General features: G+C 38.7%; 1 protein-coding gene across 6 annotated transcripts in view; it reads left to right on the forward strand.

Moving 5' to 3' along the window:
- Nucleotides 1–5367: 5367 nt before the first annotated feature.
- LOC139134701 (prestin-like) overlaps nt 5368–25458 on the forward strand; it is a 37752-nt gene continuing 17661 nt past the window's right edge. For 2 of the 6 annotated variants that reach the window (XR_011552843.1, XM_070701672.1), the window contains exons 1-11: nt 5438–5760; nt 6245–6388; nt 7302–7484; nt 11297–11631; nt 12060–12170; nt 12744–12946; nt 13391–13561; nt 14254–14489; nt 15030–15177; nt 15785–15898; nt 16888–16965. Coding sequence is in view for 3 of the 6 variants with exons in the window: in XM_070701672.1 (XP_070557773.1) it covers nt 11316–11631; nt 12060–12170; nt 12744–12946; nt 13391–13561; nt 14254–14489; nt 15030–15177; nt 15785–15898; nt 16888–16965 (1377 nt within the window). In the remaining 3 variants the exon portion in view is untranslated. Of the gene's footprint in view, nt 5884–6244; nt 9772–10298; nt 11632–12059; nt 12171–12743; nt 12947–13390; nt 13562–14253; nt 14490–15029; nt 15178–15784; nt 15899–16887; nt 16966–25458 lie in introns of all 6 variants that reach the window. The other 4 variants (XM_070701670.1, XM_070701671.1, XR_011552844.1 and 1 more) reach the window with 4 other exon arrangements.

Genomic DNA, 25458 nt, shown 5'->3' on the forward strand with positions numbered 1-25458 from the left:
TCATAGACACTAAAAACATAGGGTCTATGTATTAGCACATTGTATATCTCGAGATGCCGGTCGTCGGATTTAATCCCCAATAAGGTTATAACATCGGCAATTAGGGTAGTATTAGGTCAAATGATAAGAGGTTTCCATTAGCATAGAGAGAGGAGACAATTGACAGAAATACATGGAGGGACTGTGATAGAAAATACATGGCTATATTAGAAATATCGAAGATAATAATCAACATTTCATCAAAAAGATGTGCGGATTTCGTGCTTCTCCCTGTGGCCTTCGTGGGCGATGGGTGATACCGCTCCCACCGCCACGGTCCGTCTCAAGTTATAAGCACCTGTTAATTGACTAATCCGAGAAAATAATAACAGTCATCAGCGGATTAAGCCGATAACAACAAGCATACTAGTGAGAGATACGGATCTCGGTAGCATATCATTATACAGTAGATTAGCAAATGATTGTTGGCAAGGTGTGGAGGTTGACGCAGAATAAATGCTACATCACGGTCCCTCCACGGACTGTGGCTACAGATACAGAAGCAGGGAACATTATTTCTTTTACAGCAATCTATAGTGATGTGTGAGCATTACCCCATGGTCATTCAAGTGGTTGACGATAACCATAGACCCTCGAGAAAAACGGTGGTCTATGCTATTAAACAATGGCGAACGCTTCTCTCAAGACGCTGACAGCGGGCTGTTGAGTATTTTGTATGATTCTTGCGACTTGATAAGTTGAACAAAAACAAAAGCTTTCTCTAGCCGTGCAGACTTGTTTCAAACATGCTATATCTACAGACAGTGAAACAAGGTCAACATTTACATTCATTTTGATTTGAGCAAAACAAATAAAAAAAGGATCTAGTCGCTTGATAAAAGGTATAGATAAATATACAGATAAATGAATTTAAATCACAATTTTTTTGTTTTATTCTGTTGGATTACTGCAGAAAATATCATAGAACTATTGATAACATTTATTCGACTGAAAATTGAAGTCCTAAAGGTCGAAGTTTGGTTCCGGATTCAAGGTTGGAAATGATCGTTTTTCTGATTTCAAATTACGCAGTGCCTTGTGTATAAAAATGTTTCAGTTTTTATTTTATGAAACCAATTCTTGTACATCATAGTTTGAGAGTTCCGAGATTTTAATTTTTTAATGTGAGGTATGTTGAGCTTCTGATCTTCTGGGATCTTAGGTTTGCATCTGAGTCTGAGGATCTGAGTTCAAGAATCTGAAAAGTAAACGCTTTGATCTGCCCGTCCACTCGAGGACACCGCGACATGTCAAACTTCGATACTAGATTGTAAATATCCGATAATTAAAAATTGTGCAAAGTCGCGCCTTCATGGTCCACTCCATCTTTCTAATGAGCAAATTTTACACCATGCCATGCGTTACGGTTCATCGTACCGTCGTACTAAACCTAAACAAACACACGCTCCGCTTCTCCCGCAATGGTACTGCTGATCATTTATCAACACATTTCTGTGTCGTCACGCGTTCCCGACTTTAAACGTTTGCTCTGCCATGTCAGAAATGGGTGAATAAATCTGTACATGATAATCATTTCAAAATCAGGAGAAAGACCGTGATTAAACAGGGCCGAGATGAAATGTTATCTAAATATCTGGATCGATCGTCACTGTCATTAACCGCTCGTGACCACTGCCTGTCATCGATTTTGGTTAGTACAGACTTCAGAGACTTGCATGCTCCAAGTCTGTCTATGGCTTTAGTCAGGTGCAGCCAACAGAGCTATTCATTGAAAAAGCTATTCCAGGAGAAATATTCGAGGGCAGGGGAAATTTTAATTTTGCTTGGGCAGGGGACATATTTTTAGGTGGTAGGGGAGCAAATTTTAGTTTTTTGTCGGGCAGGGCACATATCGGTTGATTGTCCCAGGGACAGGGCTTTGCGAAAAACGAGGAGAGAAGGGAAGCTACAGGGGAAGTTGAGCCATGGTGTTTCCGGTAGAAGGCCCCTGGCAGTATGTGTCTGCATCTCAGGTTAGGGTAGCTCCATGTCTGCAGGGGAAATGGAATGACAAATATTGAGGGGAATTTTTTCGAGGGCAGGGGAAATCGGCAAGTTTTTTTTCGCCACAGGGCAAGGGGAGCTTCAAAAATTGACAGTGGGGAGAAGAAACAGGCAAAAATAAGTGGGGAGTGGGTAAAAATGAAGTTTGGGTGCGGGAGGGTAAGTCGAAAACTTTTCAGTGGGAGGGCAAATTATGAACAGCTAATTGATTACCCTCATTACTTAAAATTAGTCAGTTCACATACTTGTCATGCACAATATATCTTGTCGTAGTAAAGACCCTTTAAAAGTGCATTGTTCATTGGCTGCACCTGTTTAGTGGTAGACTGTTGTGTAGACCATGAACGTGTCGGCCACCCAGTATGCCTAAACTGACGCCGAGACTGAGAAAAGTCAAGTGATGGGGCCAATCTACTTTCATGGCTGAACTGAATGAAAACATGCAATAACTGTCTATGCATTGATCTGAAAAATCAAAACAAAACAAACAAACACAACCAAAAAACTCTCCCAGGGTATGATTTGCAGGATAATCTCCACAAGGTTTAAAAAAAAAACTATCTTATTTTTCGTCGCACAGTGTTTTTCAATGCCATGAACCTTGTGACATGCGCAGTGAAAAGTTTAGTGCAGTACTTTTGCAGTTTTGAATACAGAAATCACACGGCATGACACTAAGTTCTTGTTTTTTCCTGTTGACGCATGGAGCCAGAAGCGAGTTGACGTAACCAAATGTCACCATTGTTTTATTTTACTTCGTATGTCGATCGTCTCTCTTCACTTCCCATCCGTTTAATTTTAGCTCCCCTTCTTTTCCTTCATGTTAACATTTCAAGTTTAATAACAAATGATTTTGTTGTCGCTTCTTCAACCTCTACACCGCGGTACTACCAGGTATGACCGTGGTACTACCATAGCACATGGGACTGTGTCGTTCTCTTTGTTCGTCAAATCCACTGTCATGCTCTCGTCATCGATGTGTCAGAAGTCATGGATAAAATAAAACTCCCACGCATGACAAATGCAAGCCAATACTCCGGAGGAGAGGCACGTGGATGTGTGGATTTTGCAATACCTTTTGCAAATAATACCACAAGTAATGTTTGTTTCTATTTATTTATTTGTTTGTTTGTTGCGTCAGGCTCTAGCCTACTAGAAATATGCAAAATGCAGTACCCAGTAGGCCTAGTGTAGCGAGCGTCCAAAAGTAGGCCTAGGGCCTATATCCGAATACGGGTGCACAGTCGCATGGTGGGCTATTCAGCTCTGGGACTATTCCACCCATAGACGAGTGTACAGAAGTTCTCGCTTAGGGATGGACCATTAGACCTTGGCAGGGGGGGGGCTGGTCACAATGAAATTGTGAAAATTTTTTTTTATTATTGTAAATTTCTGAAATTTTTTTTTCCAATTGAGATTAGCTGTGCAAATTTTTTTTTTTCAGTAAGATTAGCTGTGCAAATTTTTTTTTCAGAGTAAATTTTCAGATTTATAATTTTTTTTTCGTTCGTCGCTGTCTGAAGATAAAGAGGGCAAACATGTGGTGCCAAGCACCACAAGTGGCCACGCAAGCGGTCACGGGAGGGGGAGGTCAGGAGAGGGGTGTCCCCCTGCTGCTGTTGGAGCTTTTGAAAAATAGAGATTAAAATGGTGTTATTTGGTGGCACTTGGGGAGTATTTTTGCAGGGGAGGTCAGGAGGGGGGTGTCCCCCCTCCTGCTGTTAGAGCTTTTGAAAAATAGAGATAAAAATGGTGTTATTTGGTGGCACTTTGGGAGCATTTTTTTCGGATTACACATCTTCCTCTGAAACGTGGTCTTCTTGCTCCTCAGTAGCTTCCTATAGTTTTGAAAATTGACTATTTTGGTTTCCTGGCTTCCCTTTCTACTGCGTGGTGAAATGCCTACATTCACCCCACCAAACATCATGCATATCTCATGATTTACAATTGATTTTGACAAGCTGAGAAGCTAAAATAAGCTAAATAATATAGTGAAATTTGCATATTTGTGTTTTTAGAGCAATTGTTGCCCTTTTTTGATCAAAACATCTATTTCTCTGTAGCAGCATGTCCAAATTGATTGGATGTGTATAGATGTGTTGAAATTTCAATATTTGTCTTTTTGGGCAATTTATGCCATTCATGGTTAAAAAATCTGTATTCTCTGAAAGGGCTTGTCCAATTTCTTTGAAATTTGCTACACAAAAACGATTAACCATGCAGATTTATTCAGTATTTGCTATCGAGAAACTTTCAAAGTTCAACCCTTTTATGTGTTTTTTGTGTGGGATTTGTTGGATAGATGGCATTCTACGTAGTGTATTGTTGAATGTTAAAACATGTGTTGCTGTTGTTATTTGAGGCTGTTTTTTGAGAAAAAAGAATTGAAAATGCCTTTTTAAAAGCAAAATAATACATAATGACTTGATATGTTGTTTTATCATTATTGACGTGTTTCTACTTGTTCACCCATTCTTGCATTCATCATTGTAATAAAATGCTGTGAAAAAAATGAAACTGATGTGGCCTGCATCTGTTTACCTTGATCTTAAAAGGCAAATACAACTTTCTGTCTTGACAACCATACCATAGTTTCAATGTTTTACCTAGTGTGCCTGCTTGGTTTGTACGCAGGAAACAAGTAGAAAACAGGCTCTATAATTTCATAATTTTCAAGTGATCAGAATACAAAAGTCCTGAAAAGATAAGATAATCACAACTTCCAGTATAAGGGATACAGTCACTCTAAATGTATAAATTAAAATTAAAAATGTGCCAGGAGGATGTATTAAAAATACAGAAAGTTGCTTACTGTCGGTAAAATCTAAAAAAAATTCAAAATTTTAAAGACTTTTGCAGATTTTTTTTTACGCCTTTGTCTTCTTATTTATTTTTTTTTTATTTTGCAAACTAGTTTGAAGATTTTTTTTTTCCTAACTTTCTGCTCTGAAATTTTTTTTTTTCTGTTTTTGACCACCCCCTCCCAAGATCTAATGGTCCGTCCCTTATGTACGCTCGTCTATGGGGCGAATAGTCCCAGAGCTGAATAGCCCACCAAACGACTGTGACGGGTGATATTAATCAATCACTCTTCACCTTGTGTTTTGAAATATTCTTCGTTCAATATATAAATATCACGTCTGTCTTCAGTTTTGTTTCGGCATAGACGGTAGAAGATTTGGAAGAGTGTTCTCCCCGGGCCGGGGGGGGGGGGGGGGGGTCAAGACTATGCTTTGCGTCACATTTCAAACATTTGCGCGCGTATGTCTCGATAATATCCATATTGTCCTTTGCGCTGATGGGGGCGCAATTTATCCGACCTTTCTTGCTACGTAATTTTATGTCGAGATCTCTTCGGGGATGAAAACATAAACCACCGTCGGAGGGACGGTGCATAAACCCTACAATTGAAGTCATCAACGATCTTACACACAGTCAGCGACATGGACATAATTTGATATTTCTGCATGTTCTTTGTGCGGTGTTCACGAACTTTCGACCATCTTCGGCGCCGTACCATACCCGGGCCACTCATGATGACACTATTTGCGTGTACCGTAACCCAAGATTTGGTCCTCACGTGATGTATAGTAACGAAGTACTACCACCACGGCGAACTAATGCTTGCGGCAGTTTGTCACCTCGGTTGGGCTTCGTTGTGACAATGATATTCAGTTAGTTATGGGACTGGCACTACCGACTGTCAAATCCTGTAAGGTAATGGCTGATAGCTGACAGAGCTGTCATACATCTAGCACTTACATTAAACTGGTATGGTAGGCGTTTCTGATTCCCCATAAAACAGTTATATAGAACAGTAATGGCGTTACTACATGTTCAGTGACAGTGTACCTGCTCCTACCTCCATGTTCATGCGGACCAGTATTCGTTTTCCAAAAACAGATTATGTCTGCTTCAGTATACATATATTCCTGAACCATTCGCACGTGTGCAGACGACAATAGTTGACATTGCACAAGACAAAAGTCAACAGCGCCTTTGTCTTTTGTTTGTGTGTACGGTAAAGGTCACATTTGCATTTTTCGTCCGGTTTATCGTAAAACCATCTATATTCATTCCGTTCCCACTGTTCCATAGACTCAACTGTCGCTCCAACTACCTACGATCCCTCAAAAAATACCGAAAAACGAGTGCTAATTGCGGAAAAAATCACAGTTTTTTGTGTGCTTTCATGCCTCAGACAGGAGTCAAGAAATACTCCTGTTGAAGAATACGATGTTATCAGAGTGATAGCCCAGTCACAACCCGGCCAGTATCCCGCAGCGTGCATGTGCAGAGCAGTAGTTGACACCAATATTCAGAAATTAAATTCGAAGTACCTGAGGTATGTATTCGCAACGGTGCAACATGGAGGTTAGACGGAAGACTCTTCAATACCTTTCTGCCGCTAAGAGTCAAAGACTCACTGAATAAGTGAATTACAAATTTGTTTTGCGACTATACATGTAAAACTACATGTAAAACTGCACTCCTTCCATACAAAGCAGCGAACGTCATATTAACTTTAATAGCATTGAAGACTCCAAAAAAAAAAAGAAATTTTAATAAGTTTCTTGCCTTCCTTTGACCATGGAGGTAAAAAAAATGAGGCCTTCACTTCATTAGAATATGTTTCAACCCCAATGCACTTAATTTCACATTCATTTTTTTTACAAAATTTATTACTTTTATGGTGTGATGTATTACAGCCTTTTAGATGAGATCCCATTTATTTGCTTGTGTTGAATCACTATACATCAATCTTTTGTTGTCACATACTTATATAACTGATACTCTGGTACTACAACAATACTTGCACAACCGGTCCTACCTCTCTTTTTCAAGTCTGAAAACAGTAATAATGATTTTTATCTTATGTATTTGCAGTTGTCATGGATATGAAGCTCAGTTTAATCTCAAAAACACTGTTTATAATGTTGGTGCTATTGTGCTGAAAGTAATTCATTTGCAGCATCTTCAGTCTTGCTATCACAAACAAAGCAATATTTATTACAGCTGGACTCAATGGAGCAGGCAAGATATAATTAATCATAGACCCCTCTAGTGAAGCGTTTTTTCTTTAGGGTCCATGAATAAATCACAGTCTCTCGATACCCATGTGTGGAGGGACTGTGAATAAATTAACATTTTTGCTGATTATCAGTCATGGGGGGGGGGTGTTTATACATTAAAAAGCTGACTGTTGTTATGTTAATTAGTTACTATTTTTGTTAATGGTAATGTGGCTTTTCTGTCAGTATACTTGGTGTAAGCTGTGAAGGACAGCTCGCTATAAATATCAACTCACACAGGAAATTTATCAGAGCCCCAGATCTTGAGCTGAGTCTCTGGTCTCCAGCACTGACACATTGCAGATCCCACTCCAGTAGAGGTTGCTTCCAACGAGCTCACATCATTGAAGAAACAGGCCATTATAAAAGGTTGGTGTTATCTTCTCAAGTTTTAGAAAAAGAATTTTACCTCCATAGTTCTGTTGAAGTTAATGATTGTCTCTATGTAACTACAGATTTTACCCTTGCCATGTATTGTTTGCAAGTTGATATTTACCTTAGGATATCCCCTGACTCTATATTACAGAATTGCACAATATTTTTTTCGTTTATTACTATTTTCGTATCTCTAAAAATTGTGAAGTTGGTTTTCTTACCTCTGCCAAATCACAGTACATGTCTTGTCCAGGAGATTGGTCAAGAAATTGATGAGTATAATACCAGAATTTTCTACCTTAAATGTACTGAGTAATGTGGTGTCCAAACTTTAGAAGAGTCAGTATTACCACAGGCCGCCCAATCACTATTAATAAGCTTATTATTGAGTTTTTCTCAGTTTTCTCTATCAGTTCTTCTCCTTTTCTTCATGCTCTGCCTGATCGTAGTTTAAATAAAAATAAATGACTTTATAGCCTAACCTAGCCTCTTGACTCTTTATTTATTCTACACCCCATTACAAGGACGTTTATCTTTCATATACATTCTTGTAATTAATAGTCAACATGACTAATTATGCTAATCCGTGGACTTATCAGGGATTTTATAGGTTAGTCAACATCGCGAAAGATAGCAAAGGTTAATGAAAACTTTCATTTACAGCTCTATCTTTGCAATGTTGACCAACCCTTGATAAGTCCACGGATTAGCATAATTAGTTGTGTTGACTAATTAATTACTAGATGTGTATATGAGAGATAAGCGTCCTTGTAATGGGGTGTAAAATAAAGAGTCAAGAGGCTATAGGTTAGGCTATATAGTCATTTATTTTATTTACTACGATCAGTCAGAGGATGAAAAAAAGGAGAGGGACTGACAGTGACACAGGAAACTGACAAAAGCTCAATAATAAGCTTATTAATAGTGATTGGGCCGCCTGTGGTATTACCTTTGAGGGGAATCTTGTAGTACAATATATGGACTGTATGTCAACACGATGAAATATGAGCATGATATTATCCAATATTATCAGCCTCAAAACGCACCGCATATCCTGGAGCGTCTGTTATCTTATCTAGCAAAAGATGGGAGTTTTCTAACTGATAATAATGGTTTCACCATCTAAATTTCTTTCTACCTCGAATCCATGAAATTACAATCCTTGAACAATTATATTAACCTAGGGCATAATGTGAGTAATTTGGGTAATAGCAATCATGCACAATCAGATCTGTCAAAAGTTACGGCGGTAGAAAGAAAGAATCTTTCTTTCTGCTTGTTAGTCAAAAGTAAGCTGTGCAACCTGTACTGGTCAGTTATGATGAAAGTGTGAACAAAGTTCACAGACGATGGTTTACATATGCTGGTACAAAAGCTGGTTGTGGCTTATACTCCATTCAAAATGAAACTAAGTTTTCAAGAAAATAGTGCTGAAATTTGCTGACAATAATTGCCTGCGATATCCCTGTTGTTCTAAGTTGTTTGAGTTCACAGCTTTGTTTGGTTACAGACTGGAGCTTTAATGCTTCTATTGTCTGTGGTTTGGTACAATTCTGAAAACTGTGAATGTGGTCTTCCTTATCTCTGCCATTATCTCCTGTCACTCATCAATAACATGTCTTTCCAGGAAATTCCCAAAGAAGAGATTAGTTTCCTGTCTTGTTACCTTTCTAAATAAACCAAGTGATACCTGGCTTTCTGTGCTGAAGTGACCAGTTAATATAGGTTCTATATTTGTAAAGCTTTAAAATTGACCAGGTCTTGTTCACTTTACTGGAAAATACTGGGGCAAATTAGTGGTAGAATATGGTAACATGTACTAGACTTGTGTATATTATCTCAATGTATGCCTATCTAAAGGTCATTGTGGTACATGCCATGCCTAATTGTGGAATTGAAGCCATCAGCGTTGGAGTAATCCTCTTTGCTCACTTGGCAAGTGAGAAGTATACCCTTCTGAAACTAAAGGCCTTGCCTGCTACCAGAAAGGGTCCCCAGAGGCTGCAATGAGAAACACAAAGACAGCAATTGTTGAAATGCAAAATTTATCCTGCCATGTGGTCAAAGCATATGATACTGTATATCAGTGAACACTGCAAATTATTACTAACAAAGCAAGCAAGCATTGCGTGCCAATGTTACAATTTGTCATTTCAGCATATCACAATGTTGTGCCTCTTCATAGTTTGTGCTTGTATACAAGGATATGGGTGTTAGTTCCTTGAAAGTTGAAAGGAGAAACCAGGATAGCCATGTGCATTTGTTTTGATTTTTAAAAATCGTGAATTACATGGAAACCATTCCTTATCTTGAACTGGCGACACATCTCAATTCTGGGTCTTACTTCAAGGCGTATTCTCAGAGAATTTTGAAAATTTGACAGAAAAATGAACGATTTGGTATTTATCTACCTTAATCCAACCTCAATGATATAATGTTCAACATAGACTTTAGTTTTTTTCTCTAGGGTCTAAGTGCTCAGTCAAATAATTAAAATAAAATGATAATTAAAATTATTGTAATTCCCAGCAAAATAGACTAGTAGTATATGTTCCCAGTGTTCCTGTTGATGTCGAGATATGTGTAGCACAAGAAATTTAGAAATTTATTTATTATAACTACTTTGATATCTGTAAACCATTTGAATAGAATGAAACTCATCGTCTCAGGTTAAATTTGTATAAACTCAGTTGTCAATCAGAACAAGGGTATAACCATTTGTAAATTGAATCACTCCTACTACCGCCATGATTGAATCCTACGTGTTACCACAGTCCCTTTACAAGTGGAGGGACTGTGATGGGACAGCGTGTCCTCCGATGGTACCATTGCAAGAGATTGTGGGTATTGATGACCCACAGTGACAGGAAAATAGAAAATATACTAGTATACCAGCAATTTGGTGTCCACTAACAATAGAACTTCCATTGTACATGTACATGTATGTCAATACTATCGTACCAGTGTGACAGACTTGTGTACTGAATGGAATCACCGGCCTCAGTGTATGATTGTTGCATAAATTGGTAAACTTTATCTGTGAAGTCACTTTGTTTTGAATTGGGACCAGTTTCTGTTATTTAAAACTTTGCTCTTTTTTTTTGTACTTCAACTTCTTGTTCAACTTCCCAAAAGCGTGTTAATTATACAGTATTTTGCTTGTAACCTCAGCCTGTACAATCATGTATAGACTGCATCATTATTTTTAACAAGTCAAGTTTTGACCATTCAAATGTCGACAAGGACAGTGCTTGTACATGGATATATGCTGTATAGCAGGTGTTTAAGCATTATGACTTTAGGTTGTAGAACAAGAATTTGCTGTTTACAGGTAAAACGAAAATAGTGAAAAAAATGAATCATTGAAAGTTGCATTGACTGGCCAGTAGTTTGAGCATTGTAAGTAATAGATAGGTTACTTCCACTTAACAATGTGAAACTTGACTTTGGAATCCAAATTTCATGTTGGTTGAATTACTGTAAAACAGTTTGAATCAGCTGCATGCCTTTCAAATTTCCATTGCAATCAGGAGGTTTTCAAATAAAACTGAGAAGACATCCAAACAATGGTAAAATGTAGGGAAAAGTTTAAATGAGACATCTTAAATTAGCAAATTGACAGACTTAGCTTAATTAGCTAAAAAAGCACGCTAGCTAAAGGGACATGTTTTACAGTAGATTATAGCCATGGTGAACACTGTAATCATGAAAAAAGTTTCTGCCTGATCTAACATATTTCTTTAGGATGTGTTTCAGGAAGACATGCCTTGTCTACCGGTAATTCAAGTTATAATTCCTCTTTGCAGAACAGAGAGATAGAAAGATATGGAGAGCAAAAGTGGCTATTTGGATTCTGGGGATGAAGTCCGCCAGCGACTCAACTACCATGTGTCCAGACCTGTGTACACAGAAATGGAATTCCAAGAAGGCTATTACACACCTCCCGTGGACCAACCCACACCACTGCAGCGGGCACAGAAATATTTCAGAAAGCAGTGCTCGTGTTCAGCGCAGTGTCTGAAGAATTTTGTGTTTTCCAAAATACCGATTCTTGATTGGCTGCCCAAGTATCAAATCCGAGATGATTTACTTGGAGATGTCCTGGGAGGTTTCACAGTAGCTGTTATGAACATACCACAGAGTAAGTGTTAACTGCCGGTATATTTATTTATTGCTTGTTTATAGTCATTAGTTTATTTTTAGTGTTCATTTTATGCCGGTACAAATAAAGTGATGACCTTGCAGTAGGCTCACAAGAGAAAGCATTGACCATCTGTGAAGCAATAGGAAGTTTATAGCAGGTCACACAATGGACATGATAGGAAGCTCAAATTGAAAACGTTGCATTGATGGGTGTACATGCATTGCCTTTTGTCCTTCAGTGAGAATTATATATTTATCGCATTAAATATGAACATTTCTGTGTCACACAGAGCCCTTTTATCCATGTTCAAATAAAGTTTTCACATAATTCCCCCTTGACAGGCTACTTATATTATGGTATTAAACTTTCTGTTGAATTACTGTACATCTGATGATGGCATTTACGCATTTACTACAATCACACAGGTATGGCATTTGCCCTGTTGGCCAACATGCCTCCAGTCTACGGCCTCTATGGGTCCTTCTTCCCAATCCTGGTGTATTCATTCTTTGGCACATCAAAGCACATGGCCTTTGGTAAGTAATGTCACTCCATTTATGACTTAGTGAATATAATAATGGCAAATGCAATTTGTTTTATCAGTGATTGCTAATTGTGGTCCCTATGATGAGATGGCAACACAGAAAATCACCTTGTGTCTACATGAGAAGTGTTATTTAACAAGGGAAATTACAGATAAATAAGGAGTTAATGCAAGTCTGCAATGAAAATTCCTATTAATCATAAAAACTGATGTGTAAATAATCATTTTCAGCTTGTGTATTCAGACCTATCCTTCCTTGTCTAAACAAAGTTATTGGTAGTGTAATTTATGAAATTCATACATTATATTGCTCTATATTTATTCTAATTTTAATTTCTCATCTTTTAACCCTTTCACCCCCAGTTCCCTGTATACAGGTCCAACTTTACCATAGAAAACAATGGATTTGGGACAAACCATGGTGGTGAAAGGGTTAAGTCATGACAATGATTACTTGTCTGTACAGTTTTTTCCCTGAAGACCCAATACAAGTCAATGACATAACGTTCTAGTTGTTGGCAGAATTTGTCACAATTCATATCATTGCTGTCACCAATGTTTGCAGGTACTTTTGGTGTGGTCAGCTTGATGGCTGGTACTGCTGTTGCCAAGGTAATCGGACCGCCACCAGAGACAGCAGTGATAGGTGGAAATGATTCCGCCATATTTTACAACCACAGTAATACCACAGATGATCCTGAATATGACTACGAACAAGAAAAGTTGTTAGCCATAACGTCCCTGACATTGTTAGTGGGACTTATACAGGTTGGTCTTCTCTAACTGATTGAAATTGTTGTAAATTCAACGTTAATGTAATAATGCCATAAAACACTGATTAGGAATTTTAGTGTTCCCTTTCAGAAGAAGCCAGCAGCTGAAGATGCATTGTATTTGTCTATGAAAAAAAATTGGGATTTTGTTGTCAAAACTGGGTACATGTACTTACCGTTGCAAAAAACATTTAGGGCTAATTATGAATTAGTATTTGCTTCTTTTGCAGCAATCAGCCAAATTCACCCAATATCAGTCAGTCATTGAATATGAGTGAAGAAATATGCAGGATTTTGAATCAGCATAATGATTTCCATTAATGAAAAAAATTGCATGAGCCAGCATGTAGTCTACATTAATTGACTATACTTGCTATTGCTATTGAAATGTGGATTCTGCACAGAACTTTATTGGAATAATGTCTTATTTTTTTTCCAGATTATTCTTTGTATAATCCACTTTGGTTTTGTAACAGTCTACCTGTCAACCCCCGTGGTCAGAGGTTTTACCACTGGTGCAGCATGTCACATCTTTACCAGTCAAATCAAGTTCCTGTTTGGACTTTCAGACTACATTCCACTCTATTCAGGACCCCTGGCATTGGTTTATGTAAGTAGATAAAAAACAACAACAACACCAAAAATAGCACAATAACAATTGAAGACAAATTTTCTTCTGTGAAAGAACTGGTTCAGCTCTGCAGCCTGACTGACTGACAACTACATGTACCGTATACTTGGTGCTCAACACACCCTTGATAATGATGATTGATCAGAACCTGTTCCAGGTCAAGAACGCATACCTTGCATGGCAACCAAATGAACCACGGTCTATTTTTGCTGGTCTGCTTGACAAAGTGAAAATTTCTCAGCCTTTTAGATTCTATTGCAGATTTCGAAATCAATGTTTTCCTGTGCTGTGCATAGAGAGTAAGGCTCAGAGCATACTTACAAACTTTGATTTTTGAGAGGCAGTTTAGAAATTATTGCTTTAGAATATATTTTCATGGCTCTTATGTTTTTTACTGAGAATCTGTAAAAAAGAAGAGGAAAAGGACTTAACATGACTTAAAGTCTGACAAGCCCAGTGAAACTCACACAATACAGTAAGCTGACAAGTATGTTACTTAGTTTACCCTGATAATAGATTTTTTAAGTTGCACAAAAATGAAGAAAAAAGTTCTTACTCATCTCATATTCAAAGAAAGCAACTGTAGCAGTTTTCACTATTACAATAAAATTTATTTTTTCCTCAAACAAGCAAAGACTTGGTTGACAAATTTACTTTTGTTTAATTTTCAGACTTACATAGACATTTTGAAGAATCTGCCAAATGCCAACTATGTTGAAGTGATCCTGTCAGCATGTTTTATCATAGCGATTGCCGTCAGTAAATACTTTGCAGACAAATACCGACCCAAGCTCAGATTTACAATACCAGTTGAGCTCTTAGCGGTCATTTTGGGAACTCTCATCTCATACTACATGAAACTTGAAGAGAAACATGACGTAGATGTAGCTGGATATATTCCAACTGGGTAAGTACATGTATAGTCACTAATGACAAGTAACGTTTGTAGAATGGCTTTTCTGGTTCAGGGGAGATTTTGCATATCAATTTATCAATCAGTGTAGGTTATGCTGTTCTATTTCCTGAGGTAATTTTAATAATTCATGAAGGGGTTTGACTGAGAGAAAAAGAGTGACATGCCCTGAAGGCAACAATTTGACCTTCCGTACAAGATGTGGCATCCACATTACAAGCAATAGGTCTATTATGTTTGTCTGTAGATTATTGAAGTTTATGCCAAAATCAAGCATGGTGGTCAAGCTGTGATTATATTTAATTTGTAATTTCCTTGAGCCATAATGTTTTCATAAGTTGGGGAATAAAGAAAATTGACATCTACCCGAGCATTTCTCCTTGCATTCGTATGACACAGTCAGATTTAGTTAGCTATTAATGTATGTATTAACAAGACAAACCTATGTCATGTTCTTTCTTTATATATTCTTTATACCTCAGTGTCTTAGGCAATTCAACAACAACGTAACCTATTGTCTTCTCTCTTCTGCAGAATTCCTGCTCCATTTGTTCCTCCAGGTAGATACATGACGTCTTTCATAGGGGATGCCTTTGCCATTGCCATGGTGGGATTTTGTGTCTCCGTATCCATGGCGACCATCTTTGCCAAGAATCACAGCTATGAAATTGATGCAAATCAGGTGAGTGGATCATTGGCTTGAGCACATGACTTCCATCCTTTAAAATCTGATTTGTCAAGTTGCTGTAGGCCAGGATTGTTTGTAGGGAAAACAGGGAAGGTCCTCCCAGAAGTGAAAGCTAACCTGGGATGTACATTGTTGCCATCGTCTATCGACCTTTTTGCTAACCCTTTCCCTGCGAAGTTTATATTTCACCATAATGTCAAGTTCATTAAAACAAGTGAAGCACAATATGTCCCATTTGGTGCATTTTAATAAAAAATTGAACATTTGAAGGCCCCTGAAATCAAGATGCCGTAAACATGATTTTTTAGAATAAATCTGTTGGAACAGACCAAGCCAAATGGTTGGAAATACATATGGTATTGGCTCAATACCACTTTTTACTGAGTTGGGTGATAGAGAAGTGATACTGCCTTGCAGGGAAAGGGTTAAAGAAAGGCGTTGGAGTAACATGTTGCAAAATACAAAATATCGGAAGAGATAGTGTTTTTTTCCCAAGTATTAATGACAATCTATGAGTCCATATGAAATAATCATATGCTGTGAAAGTAATCACCACACCGCTTCAAACTGACAAATATCTTCTTTATTGTTTTGCTTTCAGGAGCTGCTTGCTTATGGCCTGTCCAACGTAGTTGGTTCCTTTTTCTCGTGCTTTGTGTCTGCCTGTTCGTTGGCTCGTATGCTTATCCAAGCAAACAGTGGTGGAAAAACTCAGGTGAGAAACAGCTGCTGCCTGCATTATCATCCATCCGTCTAGTTCCGCACAGGATGAACATTATTGGCAAACATTATGTCTGCATCCATGATGGTCTGCCAATATATCAGTCGTACCATTATTTAGGAAATCTGGAGTATAAAAAATGAAACAAGTCATAGGTGATAATTTGTCTAATTGCCAGTTCTCCTCTTTATTGTAGCATCAACATTTTTACAGTTATATAAATACTGGATAGCGATTATAGATTTTGACAAATCACCTTCCTTGGCAAACACAAATTTGTTATTGATGTGTTGTGGTATTTACTTAATATCATGAACACATGGCTTGTCATGTCTATTCCTAGGTGTTTAACCCCCTTTCCTACAGACAAACATCTTAATTATCTTTGTTTATTTTTACAACTAGACAGTATGACATAAATGCCCCTCTCAGTATTTGTTCAGGTGTATACCCATCAATTTTATGCTGAAACTCTGACACAACAATGGGTAATAACTTCAAAATGAAATGCATTCGGCGTGCAAACACGCTGCACTTTTTGTTTGTTCAGCGCAGTATGTTAAAGTTCAGAGCTGTAAAATTATCATGGTATCTGCATCCAGTCAACAGCTGGTCCTCAAAGATGTTTCTTCCAGACTATAGCCATCAAAATTTTTGTGGCGTCTCAAAGTTGTGGATGCCACTGTTAAGTGTTATTTGAATGTGCTACTGTGAATATCCTTTGGATTCATCGTGAAGTAAAGCATTAGAAAAAGTTTTTAATAAAAATGATAAGATACATGATAATTTATGATAAAATGATAAAAAATGATAATAATGATTAGTTATTTTAGATGTCATTTATGATATAAAATATTATCTTTTCTTTTGCAACAGATAGTATCACTTATATGGTTCACAGTTATATAAAAGATAACATACCACCATATTACTAATTTCTCTCTCTCTCTCTCTCTCTCTCTCTCTCTCTCTCTCTCTGACAGTTGGCAGAAATAGTGAATTGTATTGTCATATTGATTGTCTTGCTAGCATTGGCACCATTGTTTGAAGCTCTACCAAAGGCAAGTTCAAGTACTTTTTTGTCTTTTTAATATTTTTCAGTTTCTCAATGTTTCTGTGTGATATGGTAATGAACATTCAGGAAATACATCAGTGTTCTCCACTAAGGCTGTTTGACGGATGGGGCGCCCGGCTTCTTTTTGTCGCCGCCCACCTTTAATCTCGCCCGCCCATCATTGTTTTCTGTCGCCTAAACTGTTTTCACAGTCAGTTGTCCGAACAATATCTTAAAGCCGATTGAATAAAAATGACAGCAACTGACAACGTCGTGTTAAGGTAGCTTTCTGCCTTTGTTTTGGTATTTTGAGTCAAAAACACGATTTTTCTTTTATCCCTGAAAAGTATTCCTATAATATTGATCTTCCTTGTGTGTAGAATATCTTGGTCGTGAAGTTCCTGTTTTGGGGTGAAATTTTGGAATAAAAATGTACGAGAGGCACAGGTGTACATTTTGGCGTTTGAGACTACCGTTAAGTCTTGATTGACAAGGGATTACGCTAAGCAAGCAGCGTCACAGTATTCACATGCACTTAGACAACATACGCTGTGAAAATCCCATTAGCACCTACCGTTCACTGCGTGGGTCAAGACCATAGTGTGTACCTGGCAATTAGGCGTCGAAAGGTGGGTCTTACCGTTTTTCTCATAGGGGTGGCCGCTCCCAAAAGATCACAATTTATCGACACAATCGGACAAGGTCACACTTATGACATTGTGACGGTACAATTTCAGATTACACAAATGGCCCACGCACTAAATGTTTTATCTGGGACATTTTTGTGCTTTTGTAAAAGCACAAGGAGTGGTGGATAAGTTTCGTAATGTTAAACATCTTTGAAGAGGCTGTCCCGTATACATAAAAACTGTAAATGGTACGTTCCACTGGCGGCCTCAGTGACAGCGGGAACACTTGAATACCGCAACAGACACCCTTCACATCTTCAACATTCAAGCAACATTCGGCCTCTTTCGGCCGAAGTTTCGGCTTCTTTTGCCCCCAAGACATTTCGACACCCCCGTTACGATTTATTTTTTTCCCTTCAAACTTATTAGTAACTGACAGACCAGTCATATCATAAGCGTGACCTTTGCGTTTTGACCAGTATGACTTTTACAGTGCCGTTTAGGCGCCGCTTTTCAAACTTTGACAGTGTCGGCGGCTATTGCTATTGAAAATGATATGAAACTCTTTTCGACGGTTTTCACCATGTTCTCACAAACTTTAAAGCATGTGAATGCTGACACTATACTTCTCAGTGTTTTGATTTGTAACATTTGGCACGGGTCCCCCAACCAGATAGTGCCGAAACGTCTTTGGTCGCGTTGCCTGAACGTCTTGGGGTCGGAAATTGTGCGGCCGAAACGACTTTGCGCCAAAAGGTCTAGAAACCCGACATTGTCCGTTCGATGAGAATACTAAGTGAGTTGAACAATTTATGAATAAAAATGAAATATCAGAAGCCGCGGCACTGGAACTACTTGGGATTAGAAAATACAAGGTGGAAACAAATTGCATGGGCTGCAAGAGAGCGACAGCAAATTTTCCCAAGGCAAAATACGTAGCGATGCAGAAATCCCACGCCACAAACAATAGCTGCTTTGGTTTGCAGACGTTTTGGCACAATGGCAGTGAACTGATAATGTCGAAGTCGTTTCAATCCCGCGGTCCCGTTTTTTCTTGTCCCATTTCGTTTCCGGACCGCGCTATTACCCAATAATCGTACAATGCAACCACCCTACCACTAAATGAGAAACCGACCTTGACAAGGTAAAAACATACGTCGACTAACAAATGTTCATCGTACACCGGACGAATGTGAATCAAATGATTTTATGGGAATGGACACGACAACATTGTTATCAGTTATCATGGCAGTAGCCAAAATGCTGCAGGACCGAAGACAAATTTCAATATGAATTTGACCGTCACAACGTAATAACGTAATCGCCCTGAGTTTTCATCAACATGTCATCATTGGTCGGTAAACCATTGAATGAGACGCTTACGGGCTAACTACTTGAATACAGTGCAAAACACCATCCCAATCCTGAGATTTACATGTAATGAAGACGGGTCTGATATCATATTCGCCTGGAATCGATGGTACTCATGTTGGATACGAACAACAGCAGAGAGTTATCTATCTGTGACCATGGAGGTAGGAAGACTACTACCTCCACACGGCGAGTCACAAAACCCGGACCGAGACGAGTCGAGACGAGACCAAAATACCTCCTATCTTACTGATAGAAAAGTTACGTTTTTTTGCACATAGGCAGCATCTGTACCAATGCCACGGGGAAAATAGGACGTTGTTCCACTTCTGTCTCAGTCAAAGAAGTGATATCCCACTCCTACCATTGACTTATGCTTGTTCATTTTCGTACATTCTAGTCAGTGGTTACATAGCTCTCCGAATCTGATTCTTAATCTGAGGCCGCCTCAGATTCCACACACATAACATACATGTACTATAGTATCGGTAATGTAGAAAAATGGTGCAGAGCCACTGTAATAACGTGGCTATTGACAGGCGCCTGTAATTAGACCGTCACAGAATCCGGCTATTGACAGGCGCCTGTCAATAGACAAAAAATGGCTATTGACACGCGGGAAGTTTTTCGCCAAAATTCACCACATTTTAACGAAAGAAACTGCCCCATGCTTGTTAGAATGCTTTACAAAGCCTTTTCGCTGAAATATGGACAAAGTCGCCGCATTTTTTGAGTATTGCACAAGTTAACCTTGCACGATGTTGCCTCAACACCGTGCCTGTCAATATGCAAGAGTTGGCTATTGACACGCGGGACTCGTTCGTCAAATTTTAATGGTTTTTAAAGTAATAAACTGGCCCATGCTTCTCAGAATGTTTTACATAGCCTTTTTTATGCATGAAAATATGGACAAGGCGCCGTAGACTTCAACTTTAGGCCGCAATTTAGCGTACACACGTAAACCGGCGTGTACGATGTTGCGGCACCACCGCGCCTATCAATAGCCAAGAGTTGGCTATTGACACGCGGGACTCGTTAGTCAAATTTTACCCGATTTTAGCGAAACTAAGTGCCCCATGCTTCTCAAAATGTTTCATATAGCCTTCTTACGCATGAAATTATGGACAAGGCACCGTAGACTTTACCGTATACGATGTTGCACCAACGCCTGTCAGTAGACAGAATCCGGCTATTGACTTGACAGGCGTAAGACAAAAGTTGGCTATTGACACGCGGGACTTTTTTAGCCAAATTTTACCGGATTTTAGCGAAATAAACTTCCTCATGCTTCTCAGAATGTTTTCCTCTGCCATTTTGTTCGTAAGAATGAACAAAGTCGTCATCTACCTTACCATCCACGGTTCTTTTAATTGCAAAGGAAAAGCCGAAATATGAGGATAAGAGGTAATGCTATTGCAATTGGAGAGTCAGGAATTTCTCCTGAATGGCATTATCTTTTAAGAATAGTTCTGAGAATAATGTTATAAAGTAAACAAAACGTTTATTAGGTAAAAAAATCAATTTTGTGGGGGCAAGGCGACTTTGCTTCCCCAGCAAACCTATTTGTCAAGTACAGATCCATATTGAAGAACTTTTTTGCACATTGAGAAGGAAAGACATGATATTAAAAGTGATAGCAATGTTTACTACGATGTTTGAAGCGAGAAAAATTTTTTACCAAAATGTTTTAATTTCCGGGTACAGTTTTGTAGTATCCAAGGTCATTGGCCTTGCTATACCATGGAGGCAGCACAGAAGTGCTGACCCAAACTGGGGGTCAAGGTTAAAATGTCGGCTCACCGTGTTGAGACTCCTTGTATCTTTCTCTCTGGCTCTTGCCTCGCGCCGTTCTAGGCCGTGAAGTTACGCTTCGGGTGTATTTTGCTTGCTATTTTGGATTAGCTGACGAAGCTTCAGAATGTTGTCACCATTGTAATAGTCGTTTCTCAATGCAGGCTTGCGGAGCTATGTTGAAAGCACAGAGGAACATAAACAGAGTGTATTATTGTTTAAGGCGTGAAGCGGTTACGTAACCCATCCATGTTCGCCTCGCCTCAGGTTGCTCTCGCCTCTCTTTTCCGAAGAGTGCCGACCATGCATCCTTCGGTAATTTTCGGATTTTCACTAATTGTTAAGCGTAAGTATGTTCAGTTTGTGTTGTTGTTGTCGTGTGGTGCTGAGCGGAATTGACGTGCTGGCGAAAACGGGAGTGTTTGAGCTTCAGGAAAATGAGTTTTATCCTTTTAAAAATTCCTCTTATATTTTATGAATATATAATGAGTGTGTTTTAACCAAATTTGAAAGTCTTTTATCGATACTGTCTGGTTTTACTCAATGTTTACGGTCAGTCATACCGTCATTTACACGTGCGTCAAGGAAGGACATGTTTATGAAACTGCTGGCGTGTTATGTTTTGATTGGCGTGAAGCAGTGTTTCTGGCCTGAGAGCTCACAAAGTAACTATGGTTGCTACGCGACTGGCAGTACGATGCCATCTCGTCGTATTTTTCGCATAATCTCGTGTAATTATCAACCACAAACAAAGCCTCTGAAAAGTTTAACACCTTTGAAGCTCATTTTAATATGAAAAGCCAATAGTCTACCGAGACGACCATGGAACAAAAGGCATGCAAGCGTTGCCACTCTGTCATGTTTCTCTGTGGTTGAAAGTGATCAAGCTGTCAATGTCGCGGCCATCGGAAATCACGATGCCTGTCATGACAGCTCTCTGACGTGAACTACTAAGATTTTCCGACTTTTACAATGCAAAACGGACTTCATCATCACTAAAGGGTGGCATTGTACCAAATAAGTATCACCAATCGGCAAAAATACGCGTATGCAGGACTCGACCGTGGTTATGCTAGAGTGACACGGTGAACGCGTACGACGTACCGTGCGTGACGGCTTTCGCTAGCATTGCAAAATATTGATTTTCCGACGTATTAGAACTTATTTTGTAATTACTACATGGCAGAACAATGTGTTCTTCATTTACGTGGAAGAAGAGCAGTTTATTTCACTAAAATGTGGTGAATTATGGCGAAAAACGTCCCGCGTGTCAATAGCCAACTTTTGTCTATTGACAGGCGCCTGTCAATAGCCGGATTCTGTCTATTGACAGGCGCCTGTCAATAGACACTCCGTAAATGGCCTAAAATTAAACATATGAGCTCTCAGTTTACTTTCCTATAAATGTGTTTATAAATGGTGAATCTAATTTCTAAAAAATGATCACTTAAATCTCCTGTATGTATGTTTCTAATACAAGGTTACCTATTTTGAATTCACAGTAGATATCATAGTAGAATCTGAATCTGGCGCTTATCGCTTAGGCCAAAATGCCGACGTCGCATCGCAGTTCGCATGTTTCGAGCTCGCCTTGAACTCAAGTTGAAAAACCTCAACAAATCTTTTTTCAGTTGTTCCAATCGTTGGTTGTGCTATCTCTTGCTTTGTGCATCGATCTTTGACACTCTCAACAAACTGCAAGCTTTCTGTAATGTTGTATATATGATGTATTTACAACGCCTGGCCTGAGGGGTCATTATGGTCTCGTCTCGACTCGTCTCGGTCCGGGTTTGAGACTCGCCACCTCCATGCTGTGACGTATGACGCTTGACGAGAAGTCTATCGCATGCAACTTGCGCTTGATGAAATGACGTACTTTTCTCTATGTTCATGTTTTCTCAACTTCTCTCCTTTGACTTTTATGCCACCGACAGGCGATTGGTTCATGACTCCAGAAACGGTCTTCACCCACAGAAATGCTGTACAGAGTGAGGACGAACTATTGTCTCAGAAATGCTAGTAGTTTGATTAGTGTTAATCGGTTTTCAAGGCGGGTGAAGATCTAAAAAATGGCTGCTCACTGAATCCTCGGTTACTCTAACCGTAACGAATCACAGCATGGAGCTGTTCTTTTTTATCTCCATGATCACAGACACCGCAAATGTACATCCACATACAAACGCAGATATTTTTGTTGTCAGCCAATATTGTTTTCCCTACATCACTCATCGGGCTCGCTTTCATTCCGCAGCAGTGAGTCGTTTCCGAGGTCGAATCGAATGCTGCCATAAACTTACACTGTAGTGTACGCTTGTCATGGAGGTAATTAGTCCAAGCGCTCGTGTTGACGGCATCGAGATGCCGTAGCAGTTCCGACAGTTAGGTCGAACAGTTAATACTCTATTTAAACCTTACAACTAATCAGTCAACAGATTTTGCATAATCCCTTCCCTGGCACTCCCCAAGTTTATTTACTCATCAGCTACTGTGTAGGTTGCGCTCTAAAAGAGTACAACGTTCCCAAAATTCACCCTTTTTAGCCTCATTTCGACCGTTGACACTGATTTCAATGAGTGAATATACTGTTGAAGTTGAACACTTTGATTTCACTATCTGGTTTTAGTGTTTTGTCGGTTGAGTACATTGTTTATTGCCATTCAAAAGGAAAAAACCGAACCAATTTACTAAATCGCCTTTTTCTCAGTTGGCATTTTGTCACATTGCAGCACGTTCAAAGAGTTTAACTCGAGAACGCGTGAACGGAAGTTCACCAGATTTTCACAGACGTTTGTCAAGTAGGTTGTCTCCAAAACCGTGTCTCAGTTTCTTTATGAAGATTTTTAAAGTCGAGTTATTGCTGCTTAATTAGGCGGCGTTGTAAGACTAATCGGTGGATAAACTTTGACTCAACGATGTGAAAAAACTAAGGCCTTTTTCAAAAATCTGAGACACGGTTTTGTAGCCAGTATTCTGAAGACCAATTGCCCGTTATCAACTAAACAATAGCCCCTCTCCGCTCAGACTTAAACTTTTTTACGTGAGACCACCCATTTTCTTTACACTTTCACTAAGATCTTCAAAAAAAATCATCGCACACTAATTTTCTTGATAAAACAAAAAAATTCATAGCAATAGCTTTCAGGTGATATATAATACTTGGGTAAAAGTACACATCTTGATGGCAAAATTCACGTTTGAAAATAGGTCGACGCAAAGGTGGAAAGAGGGGCCGTTCACACATCTGTCGGTTTGTTTTGCGACTGCATGCAATCGTCAGTGTTCTCCCCAGGTTGTTTAACAGGATTGGCCCTGATCCTTTATTTTTTTCGCCCGATCCTTGAAAATAGCCCTGGTGATATGTAAATTATATGCAAATATTATGCTAATTAGCCGCCCACCTTTAATTTTCATTTGTGGAGAACACTGTAACATGTCAGAAACATCACACAAGTAGGACCTAGCAAACTCCTCCTGGGGATTACCATGCAGATTATGGGTTCATAGTGCTTTTTTTACAGTGTACAGTATTAGCATGTATGTACATATGTATGTTTCTGCCTGTCTGTCTGTCTATCTGTCTGTCTGTCCATCAATCACAAGTTGTTAGAACTGCCGGTGTTACATTTACATATGATGTTCATTATGAGTCTTGGTCATGTGACTTTCATTCAAAAGGGAATTAGAGACAAAATATAGGAAAATATGCTAAATGACTTGAGAATGACCATAAAGCAAATATTTTGAAAGTATTGGTCAGATGGCCTTGTATATTTGGGAGGAATATATTTCAAAAAAGTCGTTGAATGTTTGTTCATTTCTGAGAAATATTCAAAACTTTTTATGAAAGCACAGTTTATTCTTTTCCAGAAACCTTGCTTCCATCTTGAAAGTTTGTTCTCAAGGTCTTAGGGGTAATTTCATTCAGATTTTATAGATTCAATTTTGAGAACGTTCTTTTGAGTCTTCCCAGAGATCACTTTGCAATTTTTTCTCATGACATTTTGTATGTAGGTTAGTACAGGGAATACCTCATTCAGATTTGTTGAAATTGTTACTGAATTATCAATATTGCACTATTAGGATATTTTTTCCTATCTTGGTTTGCAAAATGTTCTCAGAAATGGCTTGTGTGATTGCATGAAGCGTTTATATAGGCTCCCCAAGCAGTTTCCTTATAGACATGTTGAATTTCATAATGATGGACCATGGCAATGCGATACTTATATGAGGCCAAGAAAAATAAAATTTTGTTTCTCATCCTCACGCGCATCAATTCAGACCCTCCATGTCAACCTTTTTTTCTGCTCATGAAGAAATAAATAAAAAACCCACAAAAATATGTGACGATAGTGCATAACACAGTGCTTTATAAAACAGAACTGTAAACAAAATAACTGACACAAAACATTCCTTTCAGAACTGTACACATATGTCACTGTTATATTAAGCTGTCAAAATTGTGCATTGCTGCACTAAAAGTCAAACGACAGGACTGTTGCTATACAAAAGTATAACAGCAACACTGCTGTGCATTTATCTCTGCGTGCATTCCTATGTTGTTTTCATGTTTTTTTAGCATGTTCTTGTTGGTTGAAGAAAAAAAAACATTGAGAAGGAAAAACCCTGCGTCACCGCATCATTTTTGCAATATGTCTATGAGAAAGAAACTTTTTATTTTTCTTGGCCTAAGGATGTTTTCATCATTTTTC

This window comes from Ptychodera flava, chromosome 6, assembly GCF_041260155.1.
Source record: "Ptychodera flava strain L36383 chromosome 6, AS_Pfla_20210202, whole genome shotgun sequence".
Taxonomy (NCBI): Eukaryota; Metazoa; Hemichordata; class Enteropneusta; family Ptychoderidae; genus Ptychodera; species Ptychodera flava.